The 14989-nt window shown below is 44.5% G+C and overlaps 1 protein-coding gene across 1 annotated transcript; it reads right to left on the bottom strand.

The window, feature by feature from the left end:
- Positions 1–1804: 1804 nt before the first annotated feature.
- Positions 1805–2452, bottom strand: LOC136841184 (uncharacterized). The gene has a single exon (XM_067108223.1). It carries the CDS (start codon positions 2450–2452, stop codon positions 1805–1807), a length of 648 nt encoding a protein of 215 aa, XP_066964324.1.
- Between the last annotated feature and the right edge of the window lie 12537 nt (positions 2453–14989).

Genomic DNA, 14989 nt, shown 5'->3' with positions numbered 1-14989 from the left:
GGAGCGTTTGTTTTGTATAAAAAAAATTAAAGATTCAGTTCGTCATTTCCACTTGATTTCATCTTAATATGAGCTTTACATATTTACCGTTTTTCGGCATAAAAATAACAGTAACGTGTTCTCTCATGTCCAGTAGTTTTGATTAATTACAATCGAGTTTCATCCATGTTGCTGATGCACGATAATTTACAGTATAGTCATTAGCAGCTTGAAATCACAGTTTTTTTAAGTAAATTGTATTTTTCCTAACTATACAAAACCCAAGGTCCTTTACATTAGGGATTACTTTAATTGGAGGCTGGAAACGGATTGAACTTCAAACAACTGTTGGCAGTTCTGTACTGTCTGGTTACGGGGTCCTCCTGGTCGAATGAGAGAGGGTATCGTGCCTTATGACATATTGACTTGAGTATAGAAACTATTCTGGCTTGTTCAGAATAAGTATAACATTTCAAATTTAAAGTGATCATATAGCCTAAACAGTTTGAAATGTACAAACCTGATTGTAGCCTTAGTTTTATGCTATGACACCCAGGTTACTTCTACTATATTATTCTAACTAACAATCAAAACCATATTGAGTGTGTATATCATCTAAGACAGAAATGATACAAACTTACTGTTACTGTAGTTCAAATGGAGGAATCTGAAATTTCTAGCCTGAATTGAGTTTGGGATTGGCATGAGCACAATCTCTACTTCGTAACCCTCATCCAAAGCACAATCCAAGAAATTGTTCTTACATTTAGATATGCATATCTCCTAAAGGAAATCTCCCTAAATGAACTTGAAGATGAAAAGGAATACTGAAGTGAATTTGAAGCCACCAACAACTATGGTTGAATCCTGAGTCCTTCCTAGGTACAGCTACACTGCACCAAAGCTGTAACGAGACTGACTTGAAGTCAGTCTAGTTACAGCTTTGACTGTCGCTGACTAGCACCAGACGTTCGACTAATAACCGAACCAACAAACAGCTGATGAACGATACTTAAGTATTATTACACGTATACAGGCAGTCCTCGGTTTACGACGGGGGTTCCGTTTTTCCGCTGCGTCGTAAACCGAAAAATCGTCGAAAATTGTCAAAAATCCTAAGAAATCCTTACTTTAATACTTTGGGTGTATTGAAAACGATGTAAACTGCATTTTTATTGAGTTTTTCATAAAAACCTCCAAATTTTGATTATTCTGCCATTTTGGAGCTATATTTCTTCCGTTGGATTGGTGCCATGATGTCAGTCGTAATCCTCGAACACGATCAGAAACCAGGAAATAATTTCTGGTGAATATATTTGAGTTCCGCCAGAACCTCAGAATGTCATACGGACTGGCCGAAACCGGGATCGCCTACTTACAATTAAATACATGAAACAGCCAAACACAATGCTTTTCACAACTAAATACAAACACAACAAAACATAATATCCTTCTTCTACATAATATGCATTTCCACTTTACGTGAATTTAGGAAGAATACATAAAACTACACCAGAACTTGTGAAAAGTAACTCTCACTTGTCGAAGTTTTCACATACCCCCCACACAAAAAAACTTATGCCTACATTATTTACAATAGCCCTGTTCTTATCAATGCCTTTCTGTCTTCTGCAGCTATTTGAGCAGTCTTTCTGCTTGGGCGAGTGCTTGACTGAATGCCTTCTGTCACAGGATTAATTTCCCTTATCTCCTGCCACAGCTCTAAGGGGTATAACTTAATTACAGGTCTCATCAGCTGGCCATGGGCCGTTCTTATAGTAGCCACTCTTGGGACCTTGTCTCGCCCCATATGTAACTCGATCACTTAGCCCAACTTCCTCTTGCTCCTTGGCCCCTCGTCAAGAATGAGAACTACTTCCCCTATCCTTGGCCAAGAGCCATGCATCATTCCTACTCGATGGGTATCTCTTAATGTTGTTAAATACTCCCTCTCACATCTTTTCCACAGGTTGTCGCACAACCTAGATACATACAGGAATCTTTTCTCGGTGAACTCTCTCCATCCATAGGTAGGGTCATCAGAGATCTCTTCCCAATTCACTGCTCCTCTTGGGAAGGACTTACGCTTTCTTCCAAGACTCAAATGGTTAGGGGTTAAAATTTCCAATTGATTCAAATCTCCAGGCATGTAACTTAATGGTCTATCATTGATAATTCCTTCTAGTTCTACCAGTATACTGGTCAGTTCTTCAAAACTGAGTAAGGCTTGGCCTACGATCTTTTTTAGGCATGACTTAAGAAGTCCTATCAGCCTTTCCCATACAGCACCAAAGAACAGTGCTCTCGCTGGAATGAACTTCCAGTTACACTCTATATCTAACAGATGTTCCTTTACCCTGGGATTCTCCGACATGGTCTTAATATATTCTGATGCTGCTACAAATGTGGTGGTGCTGTCGCTCAACATGAGTGCTGGGAAACTACTTCTGCTGCACAACTTTCTAAAATTCATGAGGAATGGGTCACAGGACTCGATATTTACTAGCTCTACATGTAAGCCTCTGGTTATTGGGCATGTAAATAAGATGATATGCCTTCTCAGGGCTCTGTCCCTTTTCCTTAACCCATAATGCATCGGTGTAGTCCATGCCTGTAGTATTAAAAGGTTGCTTACATTGCACCCTGAACTCAGGTAATGGAGGAACTATCTTGGGCCTATACGGCCTCCCCTGTGTTCTCCTACAAATAACACAAAGGTGTAATATACTCTTAGTTAGTTGTCTTATCTGCAGGATCCAGAACTCCTGCCTGACACTTGCCACAGTTGCATTTACGCCCAATGAGCATTAGCATCATGATGTTCTTTAATAATTACCCGAGTAACATAGCAACTCTTTGACAGTAGTATAGGAAACTTAGCAGCTTTGGGTAACTGTGTGTGTTCTAGTCTACCCTTGCACCTTATTACCCCATTGTCCAGGTAAAGGTTCAGCTGGTGTGTGAGAGTTAGTTTTGGTTTTCTACCCCCTTCAAGAAACTGGCATCCTCTTGGAAAATTCCTTTTGCATGAGGGCAATAGAACTTATTCCTGCCTCTTGGAGTTCTTCCAAGGTCAATTCACCATGTTTCTTCATACTGGTTAAACTCCTACAATTATTAAAAATCGTGATCCACGCTGTGGTCCTGTAGACCTTTTTAACCCTACTGAATCTTTCCCAATTCAGCAAGTGAGTACCACCATTCAAGTTGCCCCCTACAGTACTGACCAAAATGTTCGCTTCCCTACCCTAAACAAGTGATCCACCAACCCATGACCTATCTGTTGGCCAAGAGGAATTTTTTAACCAAGGGGGTTCCTTTCACCAGAAAGAACTATCCAAGATCATTTCTGTCCTTTTTCCATGCGTCAACCAGTCACTGGGATTATCATCCGTAGGCATACAGGACAAGACTGCCTCTGGAATTAAAGAGTTTATTTCCTGTACTCTATTTCTCACAAATACAGGGAGAACACTTTTCGATACTAGCCAACTTAGGGAGACTTTACTGTCTGACCAAACAAACAGTTCAACAAACTCATCCTTCTCAAAGGATTCTTTAATAAATTTGACAATTCTTGCTGCTAGCAACAATGCGAGATCAAATGTTAGACATCTGGACCTTTTCGAATGAGTGAAGAATCGTAACTCGTTTGAAAACAGGCTGGGAAGAATCTAAAGTCTGAGGCATTAAGATAAAGACCCAAAAAAGGGTTTCCCTTATTGCCAGGGTCTCCTTCCTCCCCTTGCTAGAGGAAGGAGTGGGATTGCTTCTATGATTCTGGAGAGAAAAACAGAACGGGTGCTCAATGTGTAGACTTTTCGCATCAGACGCCAGTTCCAGCAAGTGTCGGTACGAGTCCCATTCTCAGCCCAAAGAAAGAGAAGAAGTAGGAAGAGGAAGGAGGAGGAGGAGAGGCCAGTCACTCTCGGAATCCTTCTCACTTCCGGAACCATACACCTTAGGCAAGATGCTACCTGTCCTCTTAAAGGAGCTGGGTAAGAAAACACAACTTGCTGAGCAGCCATCACAGGACCAAGGAAAAAAGGTTCCAAGGGCCGTGGGAAAAGACCCAAAGGTAGAAGACATAAATGTCTAATGAGACCACATCTTGCTTCCAGACTGACAGAATCTTCTGGAATTCGAGGGATGGACCGGGCCATTGACTTCATGAGCTCAGGCGGAGTATACAGGTGTTGGGTGCCAGCTGTAGAGTACAGCCTTCTGATCGCCTCAAGAAGCCAGAAGAAAGCCGTGTCCCAGATACTTCTTCCTTGGGAGAGTCAGTACTAGTGAAAAAGCTGACGACATCCAGGTTAGGGATGCTGAGCATTTTCGAAAGTACTGCAGCACTTAGCAGGGCAAAGTAGGAATTGATCTGGGTAATCAATTACAAAGTCCAAGGAGGAGGAGATCAAGGACTCACACCTGGCAAGAGATGCCGACGGATTTGGAGTCCGCTATGACATCTGAGATGGAGTCAATGCATTGACCTCCATCCCCTGTAGGTCCATGAAGATTGTCCATCCTCTACGCCAAGGCCAGAGTGAGACGAGAGATGTTCTTCAGAGGCAGACCTCTGTCTGATGAGAATGCCATCCCTCTGCCCTCTTCCCAATGGAAAGAGGGTTGAAAGAGACACATGTATGCACACTTTCTAGGAGAATGAGGAAGGCTGGGTGTTCTGTGAGGGCCCTTGGAACCTGAGACTTCTTAGGGACTGAGGAAGGGCTAGGCTGCCATTGTCAGGAGGACAAGGCAATTGCCCTGGCACGTTCCTTGACTCTCTGTGAAAGGGGAACAGAAACAAGTAAAGGTCTGTTCCTGAGGGAATGTGATGACTCGGGACTTACTAGACTGGAGATTGGAATCAGGACAGAGACCTCTCTTTGGGAATGATTGCATCTGAGAAGGCAAAGCCTTGAAAAAGTGAAGGATCACAGGTTTATCAGACTACTACCTGGAGGAACACCATAGCAGTGTCCTTCAGGTTCGCTGTCTCCTATTGCGAGAGGGAACATCCTTCGTAGCAGAGAAACAGCGAGAGATCCAAGTCCAGATTAGCTAGAGCCAGGACAATCTGCTAGTTGGCATAAGACCCCTCTGAGGCAAGAAGAATTGCTTCTGTCGAGGAAGAGGAAGGAGAAGGAGCTTGATTGGGTGGCTCGACCAAAATGAACTCCTTGTCCAGGAAAAAGGCATTCCTCTGGTCAAGAAAGCCCTTATAGCAAGCAAGGGCTGTGGCAGCCCCAACAAACCCCTGCAAGGAGCAGTGAAGAGTATTCACAGGGGATGCTGTGGTCTTCTCCGTAAGATCATTGTGCTGACGAATCAGTGTGAAGATCTCTGCTAAAAGAAAACCAAGGGTGTCTGCAACCCAAAGAGTAAGACCCTCAAGTCCTCCTGGGGCACAACACTCCGATCTCTTCTTCTTGGAGGGATAAACTCACCAGAACCCAGAAAACCATCTTCGACTACTCGGATGTATGGTGAGCTGATCCAAGAACTGAGCCTGGGATGTAGATCCTTGTAGCAGAACTCCAATAAGAAACATAACTTGTCAGAGTCCTCTCTGTCCGACTCACATCCCCTGGCAGCAACCGAAAGGGTTTGAGGGGAGAGGAGAGGAGAGGAGAAAAAGCACACTTACCTGTCCAGCAGGAGAGGCCGACCGCGGGCAATCATCAACCAGAGGTGATGACGGCAGCACAGAGGAAGTAGAGCGCTAACGCCATGACAAAGCGCTAACCTGAAGAAAGCGAAAGTTCACTTGAGCTGAGTCTTCTGAAAGAAGGAGAACCTTCACAGCATTTGATTCGCCAAACCGAGTGAGCCGAGCCAATCATGTAGACGTGATTGGGGGCTGGGCGCGCAAGCCAAAGCGCAGAAGCCAAACTAGCCAAGCTGATCACATAAACTCAATCAAGGGCCAGGCGAGCAAGCCGAGTGATCCAAGCCAGTCTCATAACACAACCAGGGGCTGGGTGAGCAGGCCGAGCCGAGCCGAGCTGAGCCACCCTGAATCGATCACATAAACGTGGTCGGTGGCTGGCCAAACAAGCAGGGCTGAGCCGAACCGAGCTGGGAAAGCTCGGCTGTGAACTAGCGCTGTCCTCAAGACATGCTTTAATCTCCTCTGAGGCCGAAGCCCCTCGAGAAGGATTAAAGGGGATTCTTGTCTGCTAACCTGAGTGCTTGAATCCAAGGGTCTGAGACACAGGTTGCGGAACTGATCGAGCACTCAAAACAAAGCAGGCAGGCAGAGTTGAAACATCTGAATATTTCGACACTTTCTCTCGTCCTGTGCCTAAACCAGACTGGAGAGCGAAATCCCTATCACTGGTTTGGGGAGTGCCCGAGATTCCGCAGATTCCTGGACACTCAACGACTTGCTAGTCGAGCGCTCGCAATCCCAAGTAATACGAGCGCTCTCGAGATTCCACTGAGTCCGAGTGCTTGGTGAGACTCCCAAATCTCATAAGAACAATCATCGGGAGTAAGCTCCTCTCGGCTTCCAAAGAAAATTGAGGAGGGACAGACACAGAATCAGTCTTAGATGCAGACTTCTAAGAACTGGAATCGAGAGCGAGGCTTTGAAAGGTTGTGCAATTACTTGGTAAATACAGAATATTACATGTAAATAAATTGTTTGGCGCAGTACATCTATGGTGCCAGTTTCACGAGTCCCAAGAAGAACAGGACATCTTGAGAGAGTTACTCTGATCTCACATTTTCTTTGACAATATGACTAGAGAGAACGGGATATTTTAGTGGGTGACAAAAGTATATCAATGATTTTGAACTAAACGGTACTAGAAAATTTTGTTCAAGTTTTGTGAGTTTGTCACTCAGCGCCATACAAGCGATGAACAAAATTGTTAATAAACCCCTCTATAAATTATTTTTGAGCAATACACTTCAAAATATGTTTATTTAGGCATAAAGCACCCTGAAATTGTCAATAACTCAATTTTGATAATTCCTTGAAATTCAAAGATCGACGAAACCCTTTAAGTTGAGCTCCTGAGTAGTAGCCACATCAATGTTTACTGTGACTCCTACACAAGTACTTAAATAAAGTCCAATTTTCTTCTTCCCCGAACTGGATCTTTGGATCCCAACTTAAAAGAGAACTGTACTCAATTCTTCAGCATAAACAGCATTCCCGGATCTTTAATTTTCCCTTTGCAAAAAAGTTAACAGTCAAGAGGTGGTCTCCAGGAATGAAATCTCAGAAATTAGAGCAAGTAAGGTTCTGATAAAAACTCAAATGAGCGTAACCTTTGACTTGCGCAACTTCTGCAGGAAGAGAGAACCATGAGCAACCTTGAAAGTTTTAAGGAAGTACTTCTACTTCCTGATGTTGCTATCCCAAGGCAACAACAGAATACTCTAGGAGATGCTGAACTTATCTCACAATTATCTCAGACTCAGCAGCTTGCTAAGATCTGTCCTCTTCTTTAGGGGCTAAATCATGACTCATACTTCACTTAAAAAGCAGCCGCATCACCATGTTCTGGTAAGAGTTACAGCCATGCGCTTTTCTTCATGGCATCAGTGCTTCCCAGGAACTTACCTAAAGATGCACTTATACATCATCCTCAGGCTTCATTGGGTCCAAAAAACTAAAGGACATTTGCTTTCTCATCTATAGGTGGTAAAGGTTGAATATGAAGCAAAGGGCTTTCAGCTACACTGTTAACATACCTGACAGAGATTACATTTTCCCTTTCTTTGGACTGTTGGTTGCTCATATGCAGATATTCCAGAAACAATCTCTTTTTACTTCCAATGAAAGACCTTTTTCAGAATGAGAACTAAGTAGACTGGAGTTACCTGAGCAGGTGGCCTTTTCTACAGATCATCCCTAAAACTTCTACCATGCGATCTGCCTCACTACCCTCATTCTCAGGAGGATAGTGAGAGAGAGAGAGAGAGCAGCTGGCTGCAAAGCATAGTAGTACTGTATAACTCTTTGTAAATTTCCTTCCTTTTTCACTTTGAAAGATTCTGTCTCTATTCTAAGACTGCCAAGTTTATGTCAGTTCTAATTCTGACAGGACAGCATATACTTGACCAAGCTTGATTTTTGATCCTTTTAGCAGTGCAATGCTAAGTAACCACTTCAGCTTCATGTAGGTAAGCACCTGTCCCTTTGTTTTATCATGCTTTCTTTCATGATTGACATCCTTTGAGTCATAAGTTGTAAAATTGCAAAGTCAGTTTTGAGAGTAAACCAGATCTCAAAGTCCATTACTGTAGTTTCATACTTTGTTGTGGTACTGATTCTTTAGCTAACCTCAAGCCCATGAGCTTCCAGTTGGACCTCGTACACTTGGCTAGTTCTGAGATTTCTCCACCAGTTTTGATCCTCCCTCATGATCTGCCATTTGGGCTTTTGCAAATGGTGGGTTTATAAGTCAAACAAACTGAATTCTGTATTAAACATAAATGATTTTTTTAAATACAAACCCATAACTAACAACTATGGTGCTCAGTCCCAACATTGTTTATTTCTCACAGCCATAATCCAGACTACAGTACTGTATTTGAGATATTAGGTTATTACCTATTTGGAAACCAAGTTCCATGGACACAAATGAGAGGTACTACCAGCCAACCAGCTGAAGACCCAAGAATTGAGGATAATGTAAGTTATAGATTTATTTTAAAAAATCAAATGTGTTAAATACAGAAAAATATAGATGTAAGTTATAGATTTATTTTAAAAAATCTAATGTGCTAAATACAGAAAAATATAATTTTTATAATAATATTTATTATTTGGATACTTACCTACTGTTAAAGATAGCTTAACAGTAGCTTATCAGCGCTGAGATATAAGCTATATTCCACAGTAGGTAAGATTCATACCAAATATAGTACACTGGAATTGATTTTTGTATAATCTCAGAATTCTCTTAAATTCATGAAGCCAATACTGTATGTGCAAAATTTATCTGGTTTATACTTTTATGCCAAAAATGCTACACAGATACAATCTGAAGCGCTTAATAGCTTTTCAAGTTCAAAAAATTTTATTAGCTCCACCTATACAGTATTTTGTGAATCATTATTCTGACAGCCATACAACTTAAAAATTATAAAAAATCACAAAACATCATTACAGTATTTACCTCTATCAACATATAATGGTGGAAAAAACAATATACTGTTAAAGTTTACACACATCTAAAAGTTCTTTACCTGCAAGTTCAATCCTTTCCCTCAATCTCTGTGTGAGTCTAGTGCTGGCTCCTGAGTCTGATAAACTCAAAGAACTGTCTTCCTTCCCTTCTTCTAATAACCTGCAATAGCAATTAGTAAATTTAAATAACAATGATGCTCAAAGTACAGTAGAGTCTGACCTCTTGAAACCGGCACCCTTGGGACCAAGCCACTGCCGGATCACAGAAAATCCTTTCCAGTACTTCAAGCGTGTGAGAGAGAGAGAGAGAGAGAGAGAGAGAGAGAGAGAGAGAGAGAGAGAGAGAGAGAGAGAGAGAGAGAGAGAGAGAGAGAGAGAGAGAGAGAGAGAGAGAGAGAGAAACTATTGGCCCGGTTAAGGTGTTACATCAACAGATATCCATTTGCAAAATGGATATCTGTATTAAGAATAATGATAATCTTAATAAAACTGTTGTTTTACATTCTGTGTACAATAATACTTCATGCATTATTGTCATATTATTATTGTATTAGTGTAATTTATCAACACAGTGACCAGGCACCATTTGCATTCTTGCTATGTTCCCATTCTTAAAATCATCAGCTTACTGCATTTTACCGACATCATCACAGCCATTAGTTGCTAAATGAAATGCATTTCAGAGATTCGTTTTTTCCGTAAATTACCAGAGCTGGGTTTAAAAATGAAACATACTTTATTTATAAATGGAGTAAATTAAAGGAAGCAAAGCTGTGATTTCACCAGTATTGGATGTTGCTTTCACCTCTTCCAAAATGTTTTGTGGCCTGCACAGTATTTATTTCTTCAGCCACAGCTACAACCATAAATTTACTGGCATACTTTCATATCACTTTCCTCTCCATTGCATGAAGGATGAGTAAGGATTTATTTTATATTTATTTATGGGGAGTCACCATTGAAAATAATTTATAGCAACTTTTTAACAAGTTGACAACTGTAACACGGCCCTTAATAAACGTGTGTTAGTTTCGGTAACTGACATCAGCAAACGACTGTTTCTCGATTTGATTGTTTATGTCAGTACATACTTGCTGTTGTTTATGCCAGTGTCTTGCATGCAGTAGTAATTGGCTGCTGATTATAAGGAATAGAAATGAATACTTAGACAAGTAACAAGGTTGGTAAGCCAGATTTAAGGTATGAAGATTCACATTTAACCTAATGAACTTTTGCTTCTAGGCCTATTTATTAGCTAAAAGCTAACTCTAATATGCATTGTAAAGACGTCTTCTTTACCCATTAATTATGATCATGTATCGCATCTATCAACACAGCAAGAATCTCATGTATATATTTGTATGTAGAATTTCCTGGCCTTTTTGCCAATATATATTTCATCACTGTATGTACATTATGTCTCTTGTTATTGTTATTTGATTGACTGTTAACAAACACAAATTGGTCTCATTCAGCATGCGGGTTACGGAGACCTGGGGTCAGGCACCATGTTTCTGTCCACACGCTGCTATGTATACCTTATGCCCAGGTAACAAATCAATCAGTACCCAGTTCTGTCTTCTTTGATCTCTCAACTGGTGACCCCGGATTTTGGCTTTGTCATTAACGGACTCACTACGGCCGCTTTACCTTCAGAAAGCCTTTAACGGAACCATATGGCGACAAAGTCTACGCCTCTGAAAGCTCCACTAATGGACTAATTACAGTGTACCTTCTTCAGGTACATTCTGGCGTTCTCGAACGGTTTGGCCCTGCCGATATACATATTCACGTACAATGATGCATTAAGAAGGTCAAAGAATCTAATGGAACCACAGGGCATATAATTTTGACATTTGATGAGGAGAAACACCATTAACGGACTAAACATGACTTTACACACGTTTTGGTGAATCAAAATGTGAGACACTGAGGTAGAAAGTCATTCCAAGGACACACAGATCCTCTGCATCTCCTCTCACCTTTGAAGGCAGCAATAACCCAGGCGATGAAACTGCCACCGCTCTTCGAGGCAAAATCCCGCATCCTGGTTCCTGTGGACAGACATCCATTTCCGTGTAGCTAAAATCTTGGATGAAGAAACCAAAGCAGACGCCGCCATGACAACGCTGCCTGAGGAGGTCTTCAACAGAATCACCCCATGGTTGACTTGCAGCCGGGCAAAGTCAAGTGTGAAGACCTACGAAAGAAACCTCATTGACACATACTCCATGCCCGTCCCCAGAGAGCCCAACGTGCCCCTGACCTGATGAACCAGCCCCTGGGGACGCATCACCCAGGGACACCTGGGACGAACTACAAGGTCTCCTGATGCTGCCGGGCTTCAACTCAGATGGACGGAGGATGGATGGAGGAGGGAAATATTCCTGGCACCTTCCACAAGAGGTGAGGGCACAAATCATGGAAGCAAGACGCGATCTTGATGGACGAATTGGTGAGCCTTGCACAAAAACTCCACGAGACCACCAAGGCCTCCAAGCACAGTGAAACACCTGCAGCCTGGTAGCAGAAGAAGCCGAAGAGGGGGACACAAACATGGTATACAGGAAGAAGGCGCCATCGCAGCAGCAGAAGAAGAGGACAAATCCAGCCTGGTGTTACTTCCATCAGAGGTTCAGAAAGGACGCCAAGAATTGCAGAGCCCCCTGTTCTTTCACAAAACTGGGAAGGCGACCACCCATAGCAGCAGTGGCCGCAAAACCGACTCTAGAGAATCCCAGCCAGTAGGATTCTTCATCCACGATGCCATATCAGGATGACAGATGCTGATAGACACAATCGGGCTATGCAGTCGGTATTTCCACCGCTCGGGGAGGACTGCGACTGCACATCTGGCACCGCTGCCACACTAGTGGTGGCAAATGGAAGCCCATCTGCTGCTACAGACCTCAGACCCGCAGAATATCCATCCTGGGTCATAAATATGAATGGGTCTTCATCATTGCGGATGTCAAGTTTCCCTTACTAGGCACCGATTTCCTTGCACACCACAGACTGCTGGTAGATGTGTGCCAAAAACGCCTGCTGGATACCGGAACCTGCTGCTCCCGACTCCTCTCTCCCGGACCGGGAATGCCCGCCGTATGCTCCATCTCATCGAACAAATACAGTGCCCTCCTGTACGAATTCCCAAATGTCTTCAAGCCAGAACTGCGTCACGTGCCAGGTACCCAGGCCAAGCACGGCATCCATCACCACATCACCACCATAGGCCCACCAACACATGCCAAGTTCCGCTGCCTGCCGCCCAAGAAACTCCAGGATGCTAAATGAGCATTCGCCGAGATGGAAAGGATGGGTATCTGCAGAAAGGCATCGAGTCCATGGGTGTCCCCCCTCCACATGGTGAAGAAACCAGATGGTTCCTGGAGGCCCTGTGAGGACTGCCGTTGGCTGAACCTAGTGACAACACCGGACCACTATCCCCTGCCAAACATGCAGGACCTAACAGGTGCCGTGCATGGGGCCAAGATATTCACAAAAATGGATTTGCTCAAGTCCTATTTTCAGGTGCCAGTACATCCCGACGACGTTCCGAAGACAGCCATCATCATCCCGTTCGGGACATATACCTTCTCCTACTCCACCTTCGGCCTCAGGAATGCCGGGGCCACATTCCAATGCCTGATGGACAGCATCTTGGGAACCTTTCTGCGTCTGCTACGTGGACGACATCCTGATCTTCTCCAGGTCCCCGGAGGAGCACTTGGGTCACATCCAGGCTGTGCTGAAATGCCTTCAGGAGAATGGATTGATCGTCAGATTCGACAAAAGTACTTTCAGAGTGGAGAAGGTAGACTTCCTGGGACATGAGGTCTCTCCGACAGGTGTCCACCCCATGGCCTGCAAGGTGGATGCAGTGAAGGATTTTCCAACACCAAAAACGATCAAGTCCCTGCAGGAATTCCTTGGCACGGTCAATTACTACTGACGATTTGTGCCGGATATCGCCTGCATCATGTATCCCCTAACAGGAGTGCTGAGGGGGAAGCCAAAAGCACTGACTTGGGAAGTCCCGCAGCAAAAGGCATTTGAACAGGCGAAGGCAGCCCTCCCCAAAGCCACCACCTTAACATATCAAGACCCCACCACCCCACTGAGACCACCGACGCCAGCAACGTCACTTGCGGAGCCGTGCTGGAGCAGATAGTAGATGGTTCGCCCCACCTGCTTGCATTTTTTAGCTGCAAGTTAAAGCCACCGGAGACCCGCTACAGTGCATCGACAAGGAACTGCTGGCATCTACTAAGCCATGTGGCACTTCAAGCACTTCTTGGATGGCAGCCCATTCACCATCCTGACAGACCACAAGTCATTGGTACATCCGTTCACGTAGGCAGGGAGATGCATGGTCGGCAAGACAGTGACAGCACCTGGCTGCTATCTCCGAATTTGGATGCACCGTCAGTTACGTCCCCAGCAAGATGAATCCCGTAGCTGACGCCCTATCAAGGACTGAAATAAATTCAGTCCACCTGGGCACAGACTAAGAAGACCTGGCGAAGGAACAGGCCGCAGACCCAGAAACGGCAGCTTACCGCACAGCACTTACCGCACTGAAGTGGGAAGACGTGCCAATAGGTGAATCTGGATCGATACTTCTCTGCGACACCAACACAGGCTGCCCATGCCCCATGATACCAGCATCACAAAGAAAGCAGGTGTTTGACATCATCCACGGGCTGTCCCATCCATCAGGACAAACAACAACGCATCTGATGACAGAGAAATTTGTGTGGCACAGGATCAGGAAGGACGTACGAGAATGGGCGAAGAAATGCATACCATGCCAAACAAGTAAGATCACAAGGCACACAGAATCAGGCATCGGAGACTTCGCTCAACCATGACGGCGTTTCGGGCACATCCACATAGACGTTGTAGGACCTCTGCCTCAATCAGGGGATGCCAGATACCTCCTGACAGTCATAAACTGTTCCACAAGATGGCCGGAAGCAACCCCAATGGTAGAAGCATCAACAAGTGCCTGCACGGAAGCCCTGCTATCAAGTTGGATAAGTCGTTTCGGTGTGCCGGATGATATAACTACAGACAGGGGCCTGGCATTCTTGTCAGAACTCTGGGTCTCCTGGCACGCCTGATGGGGACAACACTCCCACAGTACAATGGCATACAACCTGCAGCCAACGGTATGGTGGAAAAGACCCACCGTTCATTGAAAGCAGTTCTGATGGCACGTTGTACTGACGAGAATTGGAAGGCGCAGCTGCCCTGGGTCCCACTGGGTCTCCGCACTGCACCAAGGGCAAACAACGAGGAATCTCCCGCAGAAAAAGTCTACGGCGAAGCATTGGCCGTATGTGGAGAATTCTTCCACACGGAGCCGGACGACCTGGATACACCCCTTCCAAGACTAAGAGAAATTGCAAAGAAGTTCGCGCCCTGCCAGAAGACTTTTGCGGACAGGACCCATAACTTCAGCCCAGAAGGCCTGAAAACCTATACACATCTTTATGAGGAACGACGCACACCGCCCACCCTTGACCAGACCATACAGAGTCATCAGTAGAACATCCAAGGCCTACCTCGTCAACAACCATGGGTGGGAAGACTGGATATCTATTGACAGGTTAAAGCCAGCCTTCCTAATGGACAGCGGAACCCGGGAGGAAACCAGCAGACGTCCCAGAATTCTTCCACAAAACAAGACCTCGGATGAAGAGATCAGCATCCTGAAACATGGCCGAGGATGTCCCAAGGGCCGCACCAAGGATGCCATCCGCCCGGCAAAACCTCCAGACGACTCAGCAGTCGAAACCGCCACACAAACGCAGATATCAAGAACTCGGGGTTGGCTCCTGCTCCCAAGAAGATACCATG

Source organism: Macrobrachium rosenbergii, chromosome 8, assembly GCF_040412425.1.
Source record: "Macrobrachium rosenbergii isolate ZJJX-2024 chromosome 8, ASM4041242v1, whole genome shotgun sequence".
NCBI classification, from domain to species: Eukaryota; Metazoa; Arthropoda; class Malacostraca; order Decapoda; family Palaemonidae; genus Macrobrachium; species Macrobrachium rosenbergii.
Note: the sequence above shows the minus strand (reverse complement) of the source record. Positions and strands in the feature narration are given on the sequence as shown.

What these genes read in the sequence shown, in the direction of transcription:
- LOC136841184 (XM_067108223.1), bottom strand. Translation starts at nt 2,452, where the DNA reads ATGAATTTTAGAAAGTTGTGCAGCAGAAGTAGTTTCCCAGCACTCATG.